The following is a 22,091-nucleotide window of genomic DNA, read 5'->3' on the forward strand; positions in this document are numbered from 1 at the left end:
AGTAAGAATTTTGTGGGGCGCCTGGTTGGCTCAGTCAGTTAAGCATCCAACTTCGCTCAGGTCATGATCTCGCGGTTGGTGAGTTCGAGCCCCACATCGGGCTCTGTGCTGACAGCTCGGAGCCTGGAGCCTACTTCAGATTCTGTGTCTCCCCCTCCCATGCTCATGCTCTGTCTCTCTCTGTCTCTCAATAATAAATAAACGTTAACAATTTTTAATAAAATAAGTTTGAAAAACAAAACAAAAAAGAAACACTGCAGAGTAACTGCCTAGATTATTTAGATCCCTTTAGGTGAGGCATGTGTGATGGATATGTGAACTAAGAACATACAACCTTTGTCATATAAGTGATGATGTAAATATGAGTGTATTACATTTGCTATAAAGGACATCATATGTATTTTTCTGAGTATGCAAATATCAGCTTCATTTCCTCTTCCTTCTCAAGGCACATGAAACTAAGGAATCCTCAAATTTGAACATCCTCTCCATTTAAATAAATTTGTATTCCAAAAAGAACATAAGGCAATTTACAAAAATGCCAAAAATAAGATAAAAATTAAGTTAATGGGGAAAGTAGGAAGTAAGTACAAATGAGTGTAGATAAAATAAGATTATACCAGAGAGAGTGAGGACACGAAACTCATTCCCGGTGTCTGATTGGGGAGGTTACATGACTTAGTGCAGACAGGAGAATTTATCCTGTGGGTACTCCAAGGTAACATCCTATAAGCTAGAAAACTGTGTCTTCAACGATAATCTTTACAGCAAACAGTACTGAACTTCACAGGGCTTTTTCTTCTACTGCCGATGAGAAAAATTACTGCACACCTGGAAAATGATAAAATGAGGATTACTTGTCAAGTTTGTTTGTTTTAATTTGTAACATACTAGATAGAAGCAGTGGCAATTTATAGCCCTGCAGGTGAGAGGTTACCTTGAAGAACCTGATAAAGGATTAGGATGTTCTAGCCCAGTGGAAAAAGTGTTATGATTCAGCTGAAGAAAGTTAACTGGGAATATTGTATTGAGGAGGTTCAGAATAAGCCACCCCAAAATATGCTACTTTGGCATGTGGATTATTTTGAGCTGAAGATAATCAAAGCCTGGTAGTTTCAGGAAAAGCTTTTTATCTCCTTCTTAACTGCCTAAAAATATTAGAAAGGGCACCCATACCAGGAAGAGAGCCATTATCAGAGAAAGCTTTTTCATCTGAGAGACTTATCTGTGTGGCAGGAAAAACATTTGCTTACCAAACATTTAATTTACTCTTCTCATCTTCCTGAGAATTGTCTTCCTCCTCTTTGAAGCCCCAAACCTCTATCCTTTTCCTTAGCTCAGAACAGTATGTAAGTCTCAACTGCCTGGCCAGCTTTGAGTCTCATATCTTTGAGGGGCTCCCTTACATATGTAATTGAAATGTTTCGTTTTATCTTGTTAATCTGTCTTTATTATGGAGATGGGAGAGTTCTCAGCCAAGAATCTAGAAGGGTAGAGTAAAATTGTTTTCCTCCCCTATAGTATCAGCTATTTTGCTTAGAGTCCTTTCCTCTCCAAGTATTTAAAGCTCCAATGCTCAAATGCATGCTGAACTAGGTCTCATTGATATCACTGGACATTTTCTGTTATAAGCCAGATGAAGGAAGTGTTCATTGAGTTGTATTAGAAAACATCTACATGCTCATTCATTTACATATTGCTTATGGCTGCTTTCATGATATATGACAGAGACTGAATGGTCCCTAAAGCCTAAAATATTTACTCTCTGGGCCTTTACAGAAAGCATGCCAACCCCTGAACTAAATAAAACATTGATACCTATTCCTTACCTAGTATGAACATTTTGCTTAATTTTTAACATCAGCTAATGTTGATAGATGATGGGATACCAAACACATCATCTTGGTACTTGGTAGAAGCAATTCTATAGAGCGCCAAAATACTACTGCTAAATACCAGAGACTCAGAGTCTTTAGTGGCTGGCCCCTGGAATCAGGGTTTTAACATAGTCTCCAAGTGACTTTTACCCATGTGCAAGTTTAAGACCTGCTGGAGCCCTCTGGTCCTGTCCAGTGGTTCTGTACAGCTTCTGGCTCCATAGGTCTAAACTGGGGCCCAAGACTGCATTTCTAACAAGCTCCTGAGTGATACTGATGTTGGTGCTCCAGGGGCCTTAGTTTCCTCATCTGTAAAATGGAGATGATAAACATCTATATCATAGAATTATATTAAAGTAACGTACACTTATATCTTGCTCCCACATCTTTCAAGCCATAGTGTTTGGGCAAGTTACTCAATGTCTTCGTTCCTCTAAGTAGGGGTAATAATAATGATACCCACTTCACAAGTTTGTTGGAAGGTGTAAATAATATGTGCAAAGTAGCTAGAATGGAACACAGTAAATACTCAGTAAGATACTCTTCTCTTATCATTATTTGTTACATAAGGTGTCTGATGCATAGTAGATATTCCATCAACTCCCTCTCTATTCCCTCCCTTTATGTCCCTCTAGTCTCTTCTGTTGATTTCTAACATGTCTAATTACAGGACTTCTTCAAGGATGCTGATTTAGAAATACTCAAACCAGGGGCACCTGGGTGGTTCAGTCGGTTGAGCATCTGACTTCTGCTCAGGTCATGAACTCACGGTTCTCTGTCTCTCAAAAATAAAAGGAAGGGGGGAAGGAAGGACGGAAGGAAGGAAGGAAGGAAGGAAGGAAGGAAGGAAGGAAGGAAGGAAGATCCAAACCATTCCAGAGGGTGCCACACAAATGAGGACCCAAAAGTTGCTGAGATATGGACCGTGATGCCCAGGCACCTGTTGGATGGCCTTCTGGCAGAGTGCCTCAGGACAGACAATACGGGAAGTGGGCTTGCTGATCCTTTCCATCTCATGGGAGCACAGACATTCCCAAGGTTCCTGGACATTCTTACTTTGTAGCACATTAATCTATGTGGCACTATGTTTACTTTTCTGAGGACACCGTTTGGGACAATGTATGGTAAGCCTGAGAGGTCATTTCTCTTTGGCAGCACTGCCCTCCATAACAAAGCGAATGTTCTGTGAAAGGCATCTGGATTTTGTTTCAGGCTTCTCTTTGCTTTCTTGGGGTTTAAGTGCTGCCAGGAACTGCCTTCTGAGAATTGTTTAGGAAACCTTAATTTCTGGACGCAGGGTGGTGTTTATGGTTACATCCTTGCTTAAAATGACCAAATTAGGGCCAATACTGTCCACAAGGGTGCACTGGCCACCAGCAGTCCCTATCAGTCTTGTGGCCACCTCATCTCCAGGCTTGCAGAAGACAGAGTCACTGGTCATGATGTGCCTTCCATGTAAGAGAGCAAGACTGAGTGGGAGGTACACTTTCTCTACTAACAAGGTATGTGGTCTCTGCCACAGACCAGCATAGGAACAAGTCCAGTATCGATGCCACGTCTTTATGATGGGCTCCATGCCACCTCTGCTTGTTTTGTTGTGAGAAGTTTCTGTTCAAATAAACACACTGCTGGGACTAGTATTCCCAACCAATAGGACCTAGAATAAAAGGAGAAGTTTCGGGTTTTCTATAGAGAATAAACAAATGGAAGACAAAGAAGGGAAGGACAATAATTAATGATATTGAGCACCTATGCTTTGCCAGGCACTGTGCTATTTGGGACCATTTAGACTTTAAGAAAATTTGTGATAAACCTACTACCACTGTACATCCCTCCCTCCCTTCATGTCTTCTTTCTTCCCTCTCTGAATAATTCACTCAAAAGCTATTTTATAGCCTCCCATTACCTCCCCTCCCCTCTCCTCCCTTCCCTTAGAGGCCAAAGGGGCTGTGACAGCAGCAACAGCAGCAGCAGCAGCATGGGTGGTGAAGCCAAGGAAGCAACCAATGTGCTAAGGAAGTTAGATTACAGGAATTGGGGTGGGGTAGAAGGAAAGCGAAAGAGAAGAAACTACATTGAGGATAATGGGAATGAGGTTTCTTGCTGTTCAAGAAGAGGTTTACAAATACGGCAAAGGGAGAGGCTAGAAATAACCCTGATGTGCTAGACCAGAATTGAAGGGGTCATTGCTTTTTTAAAACACTTACTTAATTTTGAGAGACAGAGTGTTAGTAGGCAGAGAGAGAGGGAGACCCCGAATCAAAAGCAGGCTCCAGGCTCTGTCAGCACAGAGCCCCATGTGGGGCTCGACCCAAACCCACAAACTACGAGATCAGGACCTGAGCCCTCCAGGCGCCCCTCATTGTGAACTCTTAAAGAGACAGATAGCTGCTGAAAGAGATACATGAGTATATGTATATACGTATATAGATACTAATATATTTTCTAGATCTATTGTCTCAGAGGGTCTAGTAGTAATAACATAGCAGTAGCAATGAGCACACTTACTGCCTAGATCTTCATTTTTAAACACTAAAAGGAACCAGGGCTCCTTGGGGAAATGGTTGACTCTAAGTCTGGTGCAGAGAATGTAGAAGATGAGTCTGGAGCATCTTGTTGTACTAGAATGTAAAGAAGTGCTCAATGATCGATGAGGGTGTATCAAAAGGATAAAAGACACAACTTGAGGATTTCATCAAATATGGGACAATTTAAGCACTAAAATAAATAGCAAATTACAGCCCATTGAACAAAATGGGAATCGTAAGTCCATATAGATATGAATGAATGAATGAATGAATGAATGAGGAAGAGGGAAAAGCTCTTCCTTATTTTAGAATGACAACTACTATATGTAGGAAGAATTATGGAAATAAGAAATCACAACTGGACAGCCATTAAAATGGTAGTTAATTGGGGCACCTGGGTAGCTCAGTCAGTTAAGCATCTGACTTCAGCTCAGGTCATGATCTCACAGTCCGTGAGTTCGAGCCCCACATTGAGCTCTGTGCTGACAGCTCAGAGCCTGGAGCCTGCTTCAGATTCTGTGTCTCCCTCTCTCTGACCCTCCCCCGTTCGCTGTCTTTCTCTGTCTCAAAAATAAATAAACATTTAAAAAATTTTTTTAAAATGGTGATTAATTCATGTGGGATTCACCAATAAATGCTAAAGTTGGTATGTAGAGGTTTGATTGGTATAGGATGTTAGCATAGTTCGGGGAATTTCTCTTCACAAAATACTGATCAATTACAGAAAGCAAAATGACTTTAGTAGTGACTGAGGAAATGTCCCAGGTTGAAGGAAAATAATGAAGGGCAAAACTCAGTGAATCTGAATGGGATGCTGTACCAGAATAGAAATGACCCATGTTGAACCACTTTTCAAATTTTGAATAGGGTCTGTGGATTGCACAGTAGTGTTCGATCAGTGCTGATTTCCTGTTTTGGACTGCTGAATTAGCATGTGTTAGAGTGTCCTTGTTTTGTAGAAATGCATACTGAAGTTTTCAAGAGGGGATTGGGCAAGGCAGGCGTCTGTGACCTACTCTCAAGTGATTCAGAAAAAGAATGGGGTGGGGGAGGTGTGCAAATGTAACAGAATAACAAAAAAAATGGTACAAATGTGATAAAAGGTTGAAAACTGCAGATTCTGGGAAAGGGGGATATGGGAGTTCTTTTTACTGACAAGATATGAAGTAACAGGCAAAGGATCTATGATTAGTAAGGTTAATTCATTAATATTGCATTACTGTCAGGGTATTTGCTGTACCTGCCTTTTCAGCATGTCCCTGAAACAGGATTACACATCCCATCTCACTGGAGTCTGGCTTGACATGAGACTTGCTCTAAGAGTCATCATGTAGTCCTGCCATCTCTTTTCCTTCCACCAGGAAAAAAGAATATCCAAAGGCTGCTCCTTTAGCCTAGATCCCAGAGCCAATCCACAGGAGCAGAGCTGCAGCATATGTGAGCCAGAAAGAAACCTTTGTTGTGGCAAGCCACTGAGATTTGGTGGTTATTTATTACCCACAGCTAACTTAGTCTCGGCTAACTCATAAATTAGCTAGTAAATAACTTGGGTGGTTAGAGTGTGAATATAGTTTATCTGTCTGACATCAAAGTCCATGCTCTTTCCACTTGATATAAAGAATTATTTATTGATTTTAAAACCATTTTATTGATTAAGCTGGGTTTTGTTGTGCTCACCTGAACTGAGCTTGTCCCATTTCTTAGCACTGAGGTAGCATTTGTCTTGTACTCCTTTTTAGTCCTTATTCTCCTTTGCAGCAGAACCATTATTTCCAGTAATATTGTAGATAAGATAGCCCAAAAATATTTGTGACAAAGTACTAAAAAATGCTAAATAAAATATGGCTGAACTAGCAAGAAAGTAAAGGAAATAATCAGAGTATTTACTCAGAGTATTACTCTGAAATTCTATGAGACTAAAAATGTAATGAAAACAGAAATCCAAAGAGGACATGAGCAACAAAGCTAATGGTTGTTCAAAGGGTAGATTTGGCTTGTAGAGATTAATGATTATATATATATATATATATAAAATGTATATATGTATATATACATATATATGTATATATACATATATATGTATATATACACTATATATTTAATGTATATTAAATATATTATATTAAATATATTAAAATGTTAATTATAAATATATTTAATATATATTTAATATATAATCACATATATATACATATATATGATACAGATGCTATATCTTTTTATTTTGAAAGAGTTTAAAACTCAAACAAGTTGCAGAAATAATAGAGAGTTCCTATGTGCCTTTCTCTAAGCTTCTGCAATGATAATATATTATCATAGCACATTGGGAAAACCAGGGAACTGACATTGGTACAATACTATTAATTCAGGTATATACCCTATTTGGATTTCACTAGTTTTTAACACAGTATTTTCGGTGCCAGTCAGTGCCCAACCTTGTGTTACCTCTTAGTGGTACCCTTCTCCCAACCATAACACCTGGCAACCACTGATCTGTTCTCCATCACCACACTTTGAGAATGGTATATAATCATACAGTACATAACACTTTAAGACTGTTTTTTTTTTTTTTCTTTTCACTCAACACAATGTCCTGGAGATCCATCCAAGTTGATGCATGTATCCTTCCTTTTTATTGAGTAGTATTCCACGGCAAGGATGTTCTCTAGTTTGTTGTCCATTCACTGAAGGTTGTTTGGCTTTTTTCCACTTTTTGACTATTACAAATAAAGCTTTCTATGAACACTCATATACAGAGTTTTGTGTGAACCTAAGTTTTCATTTTTCTAGCATAAATACCCAGGAGTATGATTGCTGGGTGACAGGACAAGCATATATTTATAAGAAACTGTCAAACTGTTCCAAAGTATCTGTGCCATTTTATATTCCTCCCAACAATGTATGAGATAGCCAGCTGTCTGCATCCTTGTCAATATTTGGTTTGTCAGCACTTTTTATTTTAGCCATTCTAAATAAATAAATTGTGGTATATAGCTAAAATGAAATACTATACAGTAGTGAAAATTAAGGAACCATAGCCATACCCATCATCACTGAAGATTCCCTTCAGTCCTTCACAAGATAATGTATTTTAATAATGTTCAGCTTTTGCTTTCAAAAAGCAGTTTTTATGTCTTGCTATTTGTCAGTATTTCAAGTTATGATAACATAAGAGGTTGGTTATGGAAACTGGGCTCTGAGTCACTGGGGAGGAAGGGTGGAGCTTCAATTTGACTCCTGCCTGGGACACTTATGAAGTAATCAAATAAAATGCACTGGTCACAAATCTACAATATCAGGTACTTCTCATATTTCCCAGAAGTACTCCCCCTCCCCCCCCCCCCACACCTTTTTCATAATCACAGTTGCACCCCTTGAGACCTTATGTTTGATGAAAATCAGAACGTCCCTATGGCTGTCCCTGGCACTGAGTTCCTAAGGACTGGCCAATCACTGATGGTAGCAACCACCTGGGCCGCCCAGCTCCGCGCCCCCCCCCCCCCCAACACCTCCTCCCTTCTCTAAGATCTCGACGGTGACCGATAGGGCAGCTTTCCATTTCAATTCCCCTTCACTCGCTCACCAAAACTCTCAAGTCTGCACAGGCTTCATCACTCTATTAGAGTGTGTACACCCTGGGACTTCCAGGCCAAAACATCCTCAGTTGGCCTTCAGCAAAACCAGCGAAGACAGCTAAATTCGGGCCTTAACTGATTTATCGCGCAGCGCTTCTTAACTAACCGGCAGCCCCTAGAGGGGCAGCCTCTCGTCAACGCGTCCACGCCTGGCTAACGCAACAGACAAGGCGCCCGGAAGTGGCGGCCAAGCTCTGACGTCAGCTGGCTGCGCCGAGTTGGCGGTTACCATACAGTTGCTGGGAGGAGGCTAGAGGTGGAGCCGCTGGGGCCAAGATCATGCCGGACAGCGAGAGGTATTCTGGGCAGCAGAGGCCGCTAGGCTTGGGATGAAAGAAGCAGGGCAGATGCAAAATCTGGAGAGCGCGGGGGCCGGGCGGTCAGTCAGCACCCAGACTGGCAGCATGACTGGTGAGTGCCCCGGACCCTGCTGCTGCCACCCCAGCCTTCGCTCTGCCCTGAGCCTCTGCCTCCGACTAACTCCGCTTTCCCTGCCTGCCCCTCTTCGCCTGAGCTTCTGCCCCGGGACGTCTCATTCCCGCCCTAGGCGCTTTCTTGCCTCTGTCACAGAGGAACCAACCCCTGGCCCGGCAGCACCCGCTTTTGAAGTCGCGCTCACAGCCCACCCCTCCCCCCCCGCCCCTTTTCCTTCTCCTTTTCCTTTTCCTCTCAGGACCTAGAGCTGGGATCTCGAGTATTGAGCTTGAAAATTCCGTGCTTTTGACTTGATTTCCAAATTAACCACACGTGACGCTTTCCTGTATTTCAATGCCTTGCCAGCAAAGGTCACCTCAACTGCCCTTTTTGCAACACGTCAATTTAAAGAAAAGCTCGCTCCACGTTGACATCAGATGCAAGGACTTCTCATAACTTCCTTTGGATTGTTCCCATAGTTACTTGTATCAGTTGTGCCATTTTTACCCTTGACATGTGAGGGCCGGAGAAAGGGCCCAAGTTTGAAAAGTGCCAGAGGAGGTCGCTGAAAGTGAGGTTGTAGCCAGTCTCCTGCCCTTGATTGTCTTGTCCGCGTATCCTTTTTTTCTGCCTCCTACTAATGCAGCTGAGTTAAGGTGTTAGCACCCAAACGGCCTTGAGTATTAGTTTCTATTTTCATCATTAGTAAAATTTTAAAGTGTCTGCCTCTCTTTTGTAGGTCAAATACCAAGGCTTTCTAAAGTCAACCTTTTCACTCTGCTCAGTCTCTGGATGGAGCTCTTCCCAACAGTAAATACAGCCCAAAGACAAAAATCTCAGGTATATTTTGTTTCCATAGTTTTTCTCACTTAGAAAAGCAGTGGTCTAAGATTTGATTGTTTCAGTTTCTGTCACACTTAAAAACAAACTCAAAAACCTTAAAATTTGCAAAGTACTTTTGTGGTTTAGTGTGGTATTTGTAACTCATAGCTGTAATAGCTCATCTTTCTAATCTAAAAGAATTGTTAACCATCTCAGACTATGCCATGTTTATCAGGTATTAATGGTATTTATATGTTGGTTTGGACAATTAGATTACATAATTTATCATTCAGTTGTATACAGTTGATGTTTCATGTGAGTCGTTTTCCTCCTCCCACCAAACTAAATTACTTGAAGGTTGAAATCATGTCTTATTTTACCTTATTTTTCCATGTCTTATTTATACCCCTTTAACATCTACTTTTGTAATAGGTGATCTGTGAGTGCTAATTGATTTCTTGTTCCTAAATAAGTCTCTTTTTTGGATCTCAAAGAGGTGATCAAAACAGATTAGGAATGTATAAAAAGATAGTCCTAGAAGCCAGTGGGTTTGAAGCACGTACATTCTACAGCTTTACTTTCTCCAGCCCTTGGGCAGCAAGGTGCTACTGTCTCATCATTTTCCTCTGTGCTTTGAGTGGCATGATGGTAGGTTCTCAATGTTTTAGGGGACCAAGGCCATATATGGAGTGTAGTATTAGGTTATTTAAGCATTTAAGACATTGTTTGAAAAAGAGGAAAGGGGGAAAATTACCCCATGGCTTCTTACCATTCTGACAACATCGCTTTTAATATTTTGGTACTTTCCTTCCATCTTTTTTTAAGCACAGGATTTGTGCTTTTCTTCTCTTGCAAAATTGTACTTGTATTCTGCATCTGTTTATGGAAGTTTCCAACTTGTCAGTAATTGTGCTGAAAGGTTGTTTCACATATTCCACAAAATGATTTTTTATAAATCCTTAAATTCCCACAGTACTCTTACAAGGTCATTCATAACCATCTCTTTTTCGTTTTCTTTTTGATGTCTTCATTATGGTGGATATGGCTATGTGCTTGCCACTGGAGATACAAAAAGAAAAGATTTGGTTCTCATTTTCTAACGGAGACTAAAATTAAGCATTTAAACGATTAAGATGCAATTGGATGGCAGAGTCAAGTACCAAGTATAAGCAGAGATGCTACCACGACTGAATTCAGACTGCAGGCCAGGTGCTACATGGGGAAGTGAGGGAAAGATGCACTGGGAAGGCTGCATTTGCACTGAGACATGAAGAATGAGTAGGTATTTGCCAAGCCAAGGGACTCCATATGGAAACATCTGGAGGAGTAAGAGAATTTGGGGTCCTCACGGAGGAGGGTGAAGTTAGGTGGAGGGAAGAGACTAAAGATGAACTTGGAAACGTATACAGGAATCAGCTAATAAAAAATATTGTATGCCTTCCAAGGGAGTTTAGATTTTATAAGTAGGGACCACATTGAAGAATTTTAACAGGGAATTAAGGAATTAACTTATTGACGATTAGAACTTTATCTTTTTAAAGCACTTACAGGTTCACAGCAAAGTTTCCGGGAAAGTGTACAAATTTCCTGTGTACTCCCTGTCCCCCTATCCCCACGTGATATCCACCATTAACCACATCCTCTCCAGAGTGGTTCATTTGCTACAATTGATGAACCTACTACATTGACACACCCTGATCACCCAAAGTCTACATTTTACTTTATAGTTCAGTCTTGGTGGTGTATCTTCTGTGGGTTTGGACAAATGTATAATGCATGTAACCATCATTATGGTATCATACAGAATATTTTCATTTCCCTAAAAATTCTCTGTGCTTCACCTATTTATCTTTCCTCCACCCCCAACCCTGGCAAACCACTGATTTTTTTTTTTTTTTTTAAAGTGTCTCCATAATTTTGCTTTTCCCAGAACATCATATAGTTGGAATCCTATATTAGTATGTAGCCTTTTCGGATTGATTTCTTTCACTCAGCAATATGCATTAAGGTTCCCACATGTCCTTTTCATGGTTTGATCACTTCCTTCTTTTTAGCGCTGAGTAAGATCCATTGTCTGGATGTACACACTTTTTTTTTTTTTTTTTTTTTTGGGACAGAGAGAGACAGAGCATGAACGGGGGAGGGGCAGAGAGAGAGGGAGACACAGAATCGGAAACAGGCTCCAGGCTCCGAGCCATCAGCCCAGAGCCTGACGCGGGGCTCGAACTCACGGACCGCGAGATCGTGACCTGGCTGAAGCTGGACGCTTAACCGACTGCGCCACCCAGGCGCCCCATGTACACACTTTATTTATCCATTTACCTGCTGAAGGAGATCTTGGTTGCTTCCAAGTTATTGCAATTATGAATGAAGCTGCTATAAATATCTGTATGCAAATTTTTGTGTGGACATAAGTTTTCACTTCCTTTGGGTAAATACCAAGGAGCATGATTGCTGGATTGTATGATAAAGAGTGTATTTAGTTTTGTCAGAAACTACCAAACTGTCTTCCAAAGTAGCTGTACCATTTTGCATTCTCACCAGCAATGAATGAGGGTTCCTGTTGCTTCACATCCTCTCCAGTATTTGGTGTTGTCTGTGTTCTGGATTTGGGGCATTCCAAGAAGCAGGTAGTGGTATCTTGTTTTAATTTGCATTTCTCTCATGACAAGTGATGTGGAGCATTTTTCCATATGCTTATTTGTCGTCTGTATATTTTTTTTGGTGAGGTGTCTGTTAAGGTCTTTGGCTCATATTTTAGTCTGGTTGTTTTCTTATTGTTAAGTTTTAAGAGTTCTTTGTTATTTTGGATAAGTGTCTTATATCAGATGTGTCTTTTGCAAATATTTTCTCCCAGTCTGTGGTTTCTCTTCTCATTCTCTTGACAATGTCTTTCATAGAGGAGAAGTTTTTCCTTTTAATAAAGTCCAGTTTATCACTGATTTCTTTCATGGAGCATGCCTTTGTGCATCCAAAATGTCATCGCCATACCCAATGTCATCTAGGTTTTCTCCTATGTTATTTATTGGAGTTTTATAGTTTTGTGTTTTACATTTGGGTCTATGATCCATTTTGAGTTGATTTTTGTGAGGGTATAAAGTCTGTATGTATACCGGTATTTACTCTTCCTGATAAGATGGTATCTCTTGGAGTAGTTTTCTCTTCCAATTCCTATGTGAAATGTTAACATTATTAAAACTGTTATGCATTGTTACTCCCTATTTCTTTTTCTTTTTTTTTTAAATTTTTTAAATGTTCATTTATTTTTGAGAGAGAGAGAGACTGAGCACAAACGGGGGGGAGGCAGAGAGAGAGAGAGAGGGAGACACAGAATCCCAAGCAGGCTCCAGGCTCTGAGCTGTCAGCACAGAGCCCGACGTGGGGCTCAAACTCACCAACCGTGACATCATGACCTGAGCCGAAGTCGGATGCTTAATCGACTGAGCCACCCAAGTGCCCCACTCCCTATTTCTTAATCACTCCCTCAACCCTCAGCCTGGCTCCACATATTATTAATGGCTTTGATTTCTCATTTCATTCTGGATCTGGATCCAGCCTTTTTCACTTAACATAGGAAAATGCTTATGCTGTAATACTGTTATAAACATTGAAACAGCAACTTAGTCTAATAGTTTAAGAATAGCTAGTGGTTTTGTAGTTAGCCTAGCTGGGTTCACATCTGAGCTGCATTTCTTACTAGTTGTGTAATCTTGAGTAAGTAACTTTACCTCTCTCAACTTCCTCATCTGTAAAGCAGGATGTAGCTGGTACATACCATATGGGGCTTTTATGAAAAGTGGTTGAATTAGTATTTATAAAGCTCTTAGATAGTGACTGGCACATACCATGTGCCATATGTGTTTGCCATTATCTTTTTAATGTTTGCATAACAATCCATTTTATTGATGTACCATGTGTATTCCCTTAGTACTGGACATTTAGATTGTCATTTATTTTTACCAGCTTCAGTATATTTTAACTTACAACCTCTTCTTTTTTTTTTCTTTTAATTTTTTTAAAGGTATTTGGTTGTTTTGGTTTTTTTTTTAATATTTGTTTATTTTTGAGAAAGAGACAGAGTGCAAGCAGGGGAGGGGCAGAGAGAGAGGGAGACACAGAATCTGAGCTGTCAGCACAGAGCCCAGCATGGGGCTTGAACTCATGGATGGACCGTGAGATCATGACCTGAGCTGAAGTCGGATGCTTAAGTGACCGAGCCACCCAGGTGCCCCTTTAAATTTTTTTAATGTTTATTTAATTTTTTGAGAGAGAGAGACAGAGCACATGTGGGGGAGGGGCAGAGAGAGAGAGAGGGAGACACAGAATCCAAAACAGGCTCCAGGCTCTGAGCTGTCAGCACAGAGCCCGACATGGGGCTTGAACCCACGAACTATGAGATCATGACCTGAGCTGAAGTCAGATGCTTAACCAACTGAGCCACCCAGGTGCCCTAACTTACAACCACTTCTAAATACGACTGTATCTGAGATTTTCTGTGTTGCCAAATATTTATACTGTATGGGTGTTCCTTGAGGATTGTTCAGCCAAGTATACATTTTTACATTTTATGCCTTAAGACCTAAGAAGTTTTAAGAATCCAGCCCAAAACTAGATAAATGAGTGGGAGAGAAACTACTTGTTTATGAGACTTCTTGGGAAAAGCACATTTTTTTAAATGTTTTTATTTATTTTTGAGACAGAGAGAGACAGAGCATGAGCAGGGGAGGGGCAGAGAGAGAGGGAGACACAGAATCTGAAGCAGGCTCCAGGCTCTGAGCTGTCAAGGGAAAAGCACATTTAATTAAAACTTTTAGACTAGAAATCAGCACTATTGAAAATGGCTGTTGTTTTAAAATAATAATTTCTCCTATTGGTTCGGCTTTTCATTTTAGTTAACTTAAACACACCTAATTTCCTGAATATTACTTTAGTATAAGAATTGGAGTAACTGCATTATTGCTTCATTTTTCTCTACACATCATATATTATCCCTGTCTTCCAGCTCTTCCCATTGTGTCCTCACTGTACTTTTCCAGAACAGTAGCAGATAGCATCATGGTTAAGACGATGGATTTAGGGCTCAGATCCTGGCTCTCCCATTTATTAGCTGTGTGACCTTGGTCAAATTATTTAATCTCTCTCAGCCACAATTTCCTCATTTGTAAAATTGGAACAATATAGGAGCAACTCTGTAAAGTTGTGAGGATTAAAAGAGATAATTTAGAGCTTGCTACTTGGGAAACACTCACTGTTAGGTATTGTTATTATTATCACTCACGTAATCACCATCACCACTGCTACCATCCACACCCCCACCATTTCACTACCAACATCATCACTTTCCCCACTTCCTGTTCTGCTGGAATAGAAACCTTATTCCCAGGATGTGGCTTTTCTTATAAACTTCTTAGAGGTTATTCCTTTTCTAGCATCCAGCCTTTGTTTTTTAAGACTAAGAGGTTAACATTCACCAAGTTTGCCATTCGCACTTTCAAACCATCTCTAATTTATTACGTATCCCACCTATTTCGGGGCTCACAGAATTCTGCTGTATCACTCTGTCTTAATTATCTACTCACTGCATAGTCACTTTCCTGTGTCATAAGCTCTGTAAGGGCTACATCCTAAGCAGCTAGGTCTGTGGCTAGCACAGAGCAAGGATTCAATAAATATTTGTTGAATTAATAAATGAAGGAGTTTGGTCCCTGGCTCAAAACTTTCTACTTCAAGTTTTACTCGTGGACATCCTTATGTTAGTGTCCTATTGCTTCTATAACAAATTACCACAAAGTTGGTGGCTTAACACACACAGTTGTCTTACAGTTGTGGAAGTCAGAATCCTGAAATGGGCCTCACTAGGCTAAAATCAAAGTGTCAGCAGGGCTGTTTTCCTTCTGGAGGCTCTGGGAAGAATCCCTTTCCTTGCCTTTTCCAGCTTCTAGAGGCTGCCCACATGTCTTGGACCATGAATCTCTTCCTCCGTCTTTAAAGCCAGCACTGGCAGGCTGAGTCTTTCTCATGTTGCATCACACTGGCACTAACTCTCTTGCTTCTCTCTTTCACTTGTAAGGATGCTTGTAATTACATTGGGCCCACCAGATAATCCTGCATCTCAAGGTCGGATGATTAGCAGCCTTAATTCCATCTACAGTCTTGCCATGGTCATGTAATGGAGTCACAGTCTCCAGAGATTGGGACAGGCACGTCTTTGGGGGACCATTATTCTGCCTACCACAATCCATATCTAATACCTTTACTGTGTAGTTTCTTATCTTCCCAATTCCAATTAGTTTATTTCTTCTTCTTTTTTTTTTTTTTTTTTTTTTTTGGCATCCTTGGGTGGGCATGAACCAGTTAATTTACTTCTATTGTCCTTTAGTCCTTCTTAGCCATGGCCACACTCTGGACTATTCCTCAAAACTGTCCCGACTCTGAAATCTTAAACTACAGAATTTTATTTTCTGACCATAACTTTCAATCCTTCTGTATTTTAGAAAAGCATGTAGGGGCCTGATTGTAAAGGCCTTACTTACTAGATTAAGTAGTCTGAACTTGAACCGGAACAATGTGTGAAGTCAGTGCAGACTTTCATCAGGAAAAAAAATGAATGATCCAAAGCCAAGAAAAACAACCTTCAAATAAGAAATACTGAGTTAATTCTGTGTTTTGTGTACTAATCTTTTTTCTCCCTTAATCTGCTTTTAATTAGGAAAAGGAAGAGGGAAAGCGTGGACCCTTAGGAGATAATGAGGAGGTGGCCAGAATATCTACTGATAAAAAACAGGTGAATTTTTATGATTTGTTAAAAAGACATGTGTTTGTAATAACAAAGCAAAAAGAATGGTATAAAGTAGAATAGAAGTCCCTCTTATAACTCAGGTTTCCCACTCCCACTTCCAAGGCAGGTTCTTATATATACCCTTCTAAAAGTTTTCTGTGCATTTACAAGACTATACATGTCTCTCCTGTAAATAACAAAACCAAACAAACACAAATAATTATAGGTTATTCTATAATATGCTCCTACATCTTTCTTTTTTATTTTAATCTTCACACTTAACTCTTGATACATTTCCATATTAGTTTATATAAATGTATTGAGAAACATTCTTATCTGGTTCTCTCGTACTCCAACACATCTTGCTGGTTTAAAGAACACAAGGCCTCTCACACAACGCAAGGCCCTAATTACTATTGACTTAGACCATTTCTTAGAGTTGTGTTTGCAGCAAGCAACCTTGAGGGTTGAGGTAATGTCTCCCTCTGGGACAGAGAGGAGATTTGCTTGCTGTCTGTGATAAAACAACAGAATCCCAGGGTTGGTGTTCTTTTCCTATCACACAACCCATCTGGGTTTCCTGTCCAGAAATCCATCTGGGCCCATCTGCATGGCCTCTATGGGACTTGTGGGCAAGGGAACCATCACAGACACTGTGCTCATTCTGCTTGTGTGCTGTGAATGACCCAGGAGTTTTCATGTCTTCTGCCAGCATCCATGAAAAGCAGCAGGCTGATACACTGGCTCATAAGAAGGGTAAAATGAAAGCCCAGAGCTGGTAAGATGAACTTTGTTCTTTTTAATATTGCATAGTATTTCCTTCTTATTTTAATCTTCTGAGTTTTCCAAAGAGATTTTAATTTATTGGGTGTCTAGAAGAGACAAAACACCTATATTTTGGGAAAAGTTACCTTGATGACTCTAATATACATTCCTGGAGATTTCCTGATTAGTTCTGAGAGTGAGTCTCTAAAGTGACTTGACTCTTCCTGTCCAACAAGAATATAGAAATAATTTGTCTTTGAATATTTAGATACTTTTAATTATAAGAAAGACAAAGGTAAAAAAAAAAAAGTGACTCACCATTTAATATACTATATTGTTTACCAAAACAGACTGTCCTCTTTTGCTTATGTTTTTTTAAGTGTTTTTTTTGTTTGTTTGTTTTTGTTTTGTTTTGTTTTGTTGAGAGAGAGAAAGAGAGCTCACAGGGGAGGGAGGGGCGGAGAGAGAGGGAGACAGAGGATCCGAAGTGGGCTCTGTGCCGGATGGGGGGTTTGAACTCCTGAGATCATGACCTGCGTTGAAGTCAGACACTTAACCGACTGAACCAGCCAGGTGTTCCTCTTTCGTTTATGTTTTATGTAAAAACTCTGTGACTAAAATTACGTAGATGACTTGCCAAGACGTCAGTGAAGTGAAGCAGTTCAGATCCGGAACAGTGATCCACTGAAAAGATTTCGTCCTCTGGGAGTTACAGGAAATGGAAGTGCAAAATGAAATGCAGCTTAGGCTTTTATTTGCTTTGTTTTAAGTTTGGATTGGAAAAGCCTTTGTCTCAAACTTGATATTTTGGCCTTAGCTGGAAACAAAATGAAAAATAAAAGAGATTTTCTGAGGTGAAAACTCGACTCTAGACAAAAAGAGTGATAAACTTAGCCTAAAAGATTATTCTAATAATAAATTGATGAGTACACTTCCAACTTATTACTATAGGTTGTTTTTTTTTTTTTTTTTTTTTTTTAAGTCTTTTTTGGTCAGGGTGTCTGGCTTTATTTCTGTCTGCTTAACTAAGAAAATCTAAATCTAAAATCATCTAATGGCAACCATTTCCATTTGTCACAGTTGGTTCAGTATAATAAAATGAGCTCTAGCATCCTGAGATCTTTTGATAAGGGCTTAGCAGCTCTTTTCCGAAGTTAAACTCACTGGAAGTATTCAGAAGCAGATACTAACATACACTTTGTATTTAGAGGACATAAAACTATTAAGAAATTTGGGGATGGGAAGGGGAAAGAGCTCATAAATTCAAGATAAATGTAAAGCTTATTTTAAAAGCCAATATAGATCTTTCATGTTTTAGATATATTTTTGGAAATATATTTTGTAAAAGAAAGAGTTTTGTATTCCTTTTAAATGTCCTTACAGTTTAGGAAATGTTCGTTTAGCCCAGAAAGGGAATTCTATAAAACTTTCTCTATTCTTTCCTTTTTAGGCATTTCACAGAATATCATTCTCCATAGTTGCAGACATTTATACTCATAGCTGAACCTGAAACTTGACTGTTAATATAGCTTTGTTCTAAGATGTTTAAAGTAATTTCAAATGTGTCCTGTTGGGGATAACTGTAGAGTAAAATCCCTTTGAAAGGAAGTAGGGAATAATGAGTACCCTATTCTCAGTCTAAATTCCCCTCATGTTGTAACAATCTGTCTCAAAGCCAACATTCAGGTTAACATTCTATACCTCAGAGACCTTTCCTGTGAAAATGGCATAAAACTATTTTGTGCCTTACATTGAACTGATTTTTAACTTAGTCTGTTTTATCTGATACTATCATTGTTGCACCAGCTTTTTTGATTAGTATCAGTGTAAATTAGGACACTTTAGCTTTAATTTCATACCTCTTTAGAATCCCAGCCCATCCCCAGCCTCCAGGGCTTAAAAGCAGAGTCAGCTTTTAAGCTTTGGGTAGGATACTGCTGAGGTAGCTCAGGCTTCCGGCTCTGGCTCTGGCTTTGAGTTCTCTCTTCCTTTGTAACACCTCAGGGTGAGTCTTTCTTCCTTTTGAACTTGACTGTACACTTAAAACCTTTTTTTTTTTTTTATTGTAAATAATCTATATGTTTGTAGGAGGTGGGACCTAACCACATTAGCCTAGACTGCCATAGTGCTAAAAATGGGTAGAGCCAGTTTTTAGAAAGAAGTTGAGAATTTTCTTTATTTAGTCAGTATTTTAACTGACTTAACTTTTAACAGTTAAGATGACCTCTGCTTTAGTTCTGCCTTTTACCACCTGTGGATCTTTTAGAAAGTCACATAATTTCTCTGGGCTTCACTTATCCATGTATAAAATCATAGGGTTACCTAAATTTTTCCTTATTACCATGTAGAAGCTTAGTACTAAGTAGTTATGGACTAGGTGGTATAAGAAGCAAGCAAATTGACTTGGCTCTTGCCCTTTACTAGGTTAAAGTGTATTTATTTTTCTTTTCTTTTCTTTTTTTTTTAAACGTTTATTTATTTTTGAGACAGAGAGAGACAGAGCATGAACAGGGGAGGGGCAGAGAGAGAGGGAGTCACAGAATCTGAAACAGGCTCCAGGCTCTGAGCTGTCAGCACAGAGCCTGACGCGGGGCTCGAACTCACGGACCGTGAGATCATGACCTGAGCCGAAGTCGGACACTTAACTGACCAAGCCACCCAGGCGCCCCAAGTGTATTTATTTTTCAGTAGGACAAATTAATGATAATTAAATCCTTCATTGTTCGGTTAAGAAAGCCTAGATTTAGAAAATTTCTGGTATAAAACTAACATTCAGAAAAGTTTTTGGACCTAATGAGAAATGTGCTTTTGTTCAAACTGTGTCCAGATAAAGAACTAAACAAAACTTTTAGTTTATTAATAAATCAAGTATACTATATGATATGATTATTACATATGTTAAAAACCAAAACTCAACTGAGAAAATGTAAAGGTCTAGTTGTTTTATTCAATGACTCATGAATTCGGCAGCATCTCATATAATAGAGAGGAGCTCTGCAAAGCTGTAAAAATAGGAGACTTCTACAGGCAGAAGGGGCGAGAAAAGGAAGTTGCTAGCAAAAAGTGGATTGTTTCAGCCAAGGTCACATTCTGTTGGGGGACTACAGGAGTCTACCAGGTGGATTTTCTCACTAACTGACCAGGAAATTCCAGTCTGGCGAAAATGCAGTTGGGTTAGGCATTAGGTGACAGTCTGGTGATGTGGACTTGGCACAAGTGACTCCCATTTGGGGCCTGTTGTCTCTCGCTCACCCCACCTGAGAGATGTGATCAAAACTCAAGGCATTAGCGCCACCCCTAGCTATTGCTCTGAAATTCTTGCAGTTTTGCTGGTCCTCCGTGTGGTATTCACACACCATGGGTTCTGTTTCTGTTTTTGGTGGGTTTTTTTGCTGAATCTGTGTGGTATTCACAGATCATGACTTTGGGTTCACATTTTTAAAGTCAGTTATTGTCTCCATTTCTTTTCTGATATTCTGGTCTGAAGGAGATGATTTGTTTGGTGGTTAGCGGCTGTGAGCACACATTGAAAGCTGTATTTGAGAGAATACAGTGTGCCAGAGAGACTACTATGATTGTAAGCAGGGTAATCCCCCAAATCTGGAGTGTTTTTGGAGCTGTGGTTCCCCAGCACCCAGATCAACCAAAATTAAATAAGTTAAAGGAGTGTTGAGGGAGATACTTTCTTTTCTTTTTTAATTAAAAAATTTTTTTTCAAGTTTATTTTTTTACTTTGAAAGAGAAAGACAGAGAGTAGGGGAGAGGCAGAGAGAGAGAGAAGAGAGAGAATCCCAAGCAGGTTCCATGCTGTCAGCACAGAGCCCAATGCAGGGCTTGAACTCACAAACCATGAGATCATGACCTGAGCCAAAATCAAGAGTCAGACGCTTGCTTAACCGATTGACCCACCCAGGCACCCTGCAAGGATACACTTTCTTAAGCCAAGTGGCTTGTTCAGTGGTTTTATGCAGCTGAGTTTCAACTTCTTCAGAAGTGTTAAGTGTCATAAGTAGTGTTGTTCACAGCACAGATACCTCCTTGTTCAGCCAAAAGATAATTAAGGGCAATCCTGTTTCTAAGAACGACTTTAGTCAGAAGGTCTAAGGATTTTTTTGGGTAGCGATTTTTTTTAGCAACAGATTCTGTAATACTTTAAAGAGTTAAGGAGATTCCTTATCACAGCCTCATTTGTACTCACTCCTAACCAGGGAAGTGGATCTGCCAAAGGGAGCTAATTTTGACTCACATGTGCTTCCTGGTAATTCCCGTTTGAGTCTGAAAGGTTTGAACCTGAAAGGTGAGCCATGGAGGCCAATGCAATTTAAGGGTATGTAGAGTGTACAGACAGCATCAGGGCAAGTCCACAGTCATTTGGAAGTTGGACTAACCCCTTTGTAATGGCCTGGGATACCTTTCAAGGCCCAAGCAAGGCAAAACGTGGACAAAAGACTCATAAAGACCTCATCTGTAAGAATTAGGTAAAAGGAGAATCAGACGGGAGGAGGAATAAAAAGAAATGTTTTGGATCTGATGTCTTGGGAGAAGGCAGTATACCTCAATGTTGGCTCCTTCTCTTCCTAGTGAATTTGATTTTGATGTCTTCAGCTTTGCACAGGACCATATGTCAGGTGCAGCCTTCTTCAGCTGTGACATATGTACCCAGGGGTCAAGTCCCTGATGTTTGGTTGCCATCTGGAGAGTGAGGAGGACCTAGTATAGTCTCTTCTAAGGAGATTCAAGGGCAGTCTTTGTTCTTAGTAATTCCAAATCAGAAGCATAGGAGAAAATTGGGAATGTTATTTTGGAGAGTCATAGCCGGATATTTGAGGTAACTAGAATCGGGATCTAGTCCAGTTTACAGGTATAGAACAAAACCTCAAAGACTAAAGGATTAGAATCTAATACAGACAAAGGTGCAAACATACTTTTTCTCTCTACTATTACTCCCATATTTTAAAAGATAATTACCTTAAATTAATTTGTTTTCATTAAACATGGCCTTATTTTCATAAGTACAGCAAAAATAGTGATTGGCCATATAAGCTCTTTTTTCATATGGCTTTGCAGAAACTTCTCATAAGGAATCTCAGATTGAGCTCTTAAAAACCTCTGAGGCCAGGAAACTAAGCCAAGGACTTGCCATCAGATTTTATCTACAGTATCTATAGTTTGGGTGAATTTCTCTTTCCTCAGGTCCCCCAAAATATCCTGAAGTTCCCAGGCCTGCCAAGAAGTAACCTTCCTTACTTACCTGTTAAGACAGCTGGGAACT

The 22,091-nt window shown here is 39.8% G+C and overlaps 1 protein-coding gene and 1 long non-coding RNA gene across 4 annotated transcripts in view; one reads left to right on the plus strand and one right to left on the minus strand.

The window, feature by feature from the left end:
- Positions 1–469: 469 nt before the first annotated feature.
- On the minus strand, positions 470–8,207 carry LOC132682101 (uncharacterized). Its single transcript, XR_013550304.1, has 2 exons — positions 7,989–8,207; positions 470–831 (listed from the first exon to the last, which is right to left on the minus strand). It is a non-coding gene; the product is annotated as an uncharacterized LOC132682101 (long non-coding RNA).
- Positions 8,208–8,241: 34 nt separating this feature from the next.
- The window catches only part of CDADC1 (cytidine and dCMP deaminase domain containing 1), a 46,559-nt gene continuing 32,709 nt past the window's right edge, over positions 8,242–22,091 (plus strand). Inside the window, exons 1-3 of one of the 3 annotated variants that reach the window (XR_013550303.1) lie at positions 8,242–8,451; positions 9,194–9,294; positions 15,986–16,060. Coding sequence is in view for 2 of the 3 variants with exons in the window: in XM_078433813.1 (XP_078289939.1) it covers positions 8,370–8,451; positions 9,194–9,294; positions 15,986–16,060 (258 nt within the window). In the remaining variant the exon portion in view is untranslated. The remainder of the gene's footprint in view (positions 8,452–9,193; positions 9,295–15,985; positions 16,061–22,091) is intronic. The other 2 variants (XM_078433813.1, XM_060637922.2) reach the window with 2 other exon arrangements.

This window comes from Panthera onca, chromosome A1, assembly GCF_046562875.1.
Source record: "Panthera onca isolate mPanOnc1 chromosome A1, mPanOnc1 haplotype 2, whole genome shotgun sequence".
Classification (NCBI taxonomy): Eukaryota; Metazoa; Chordata; class Mammalia; order Carnivora; family Felidae; genus Panthera; species Panthera onca.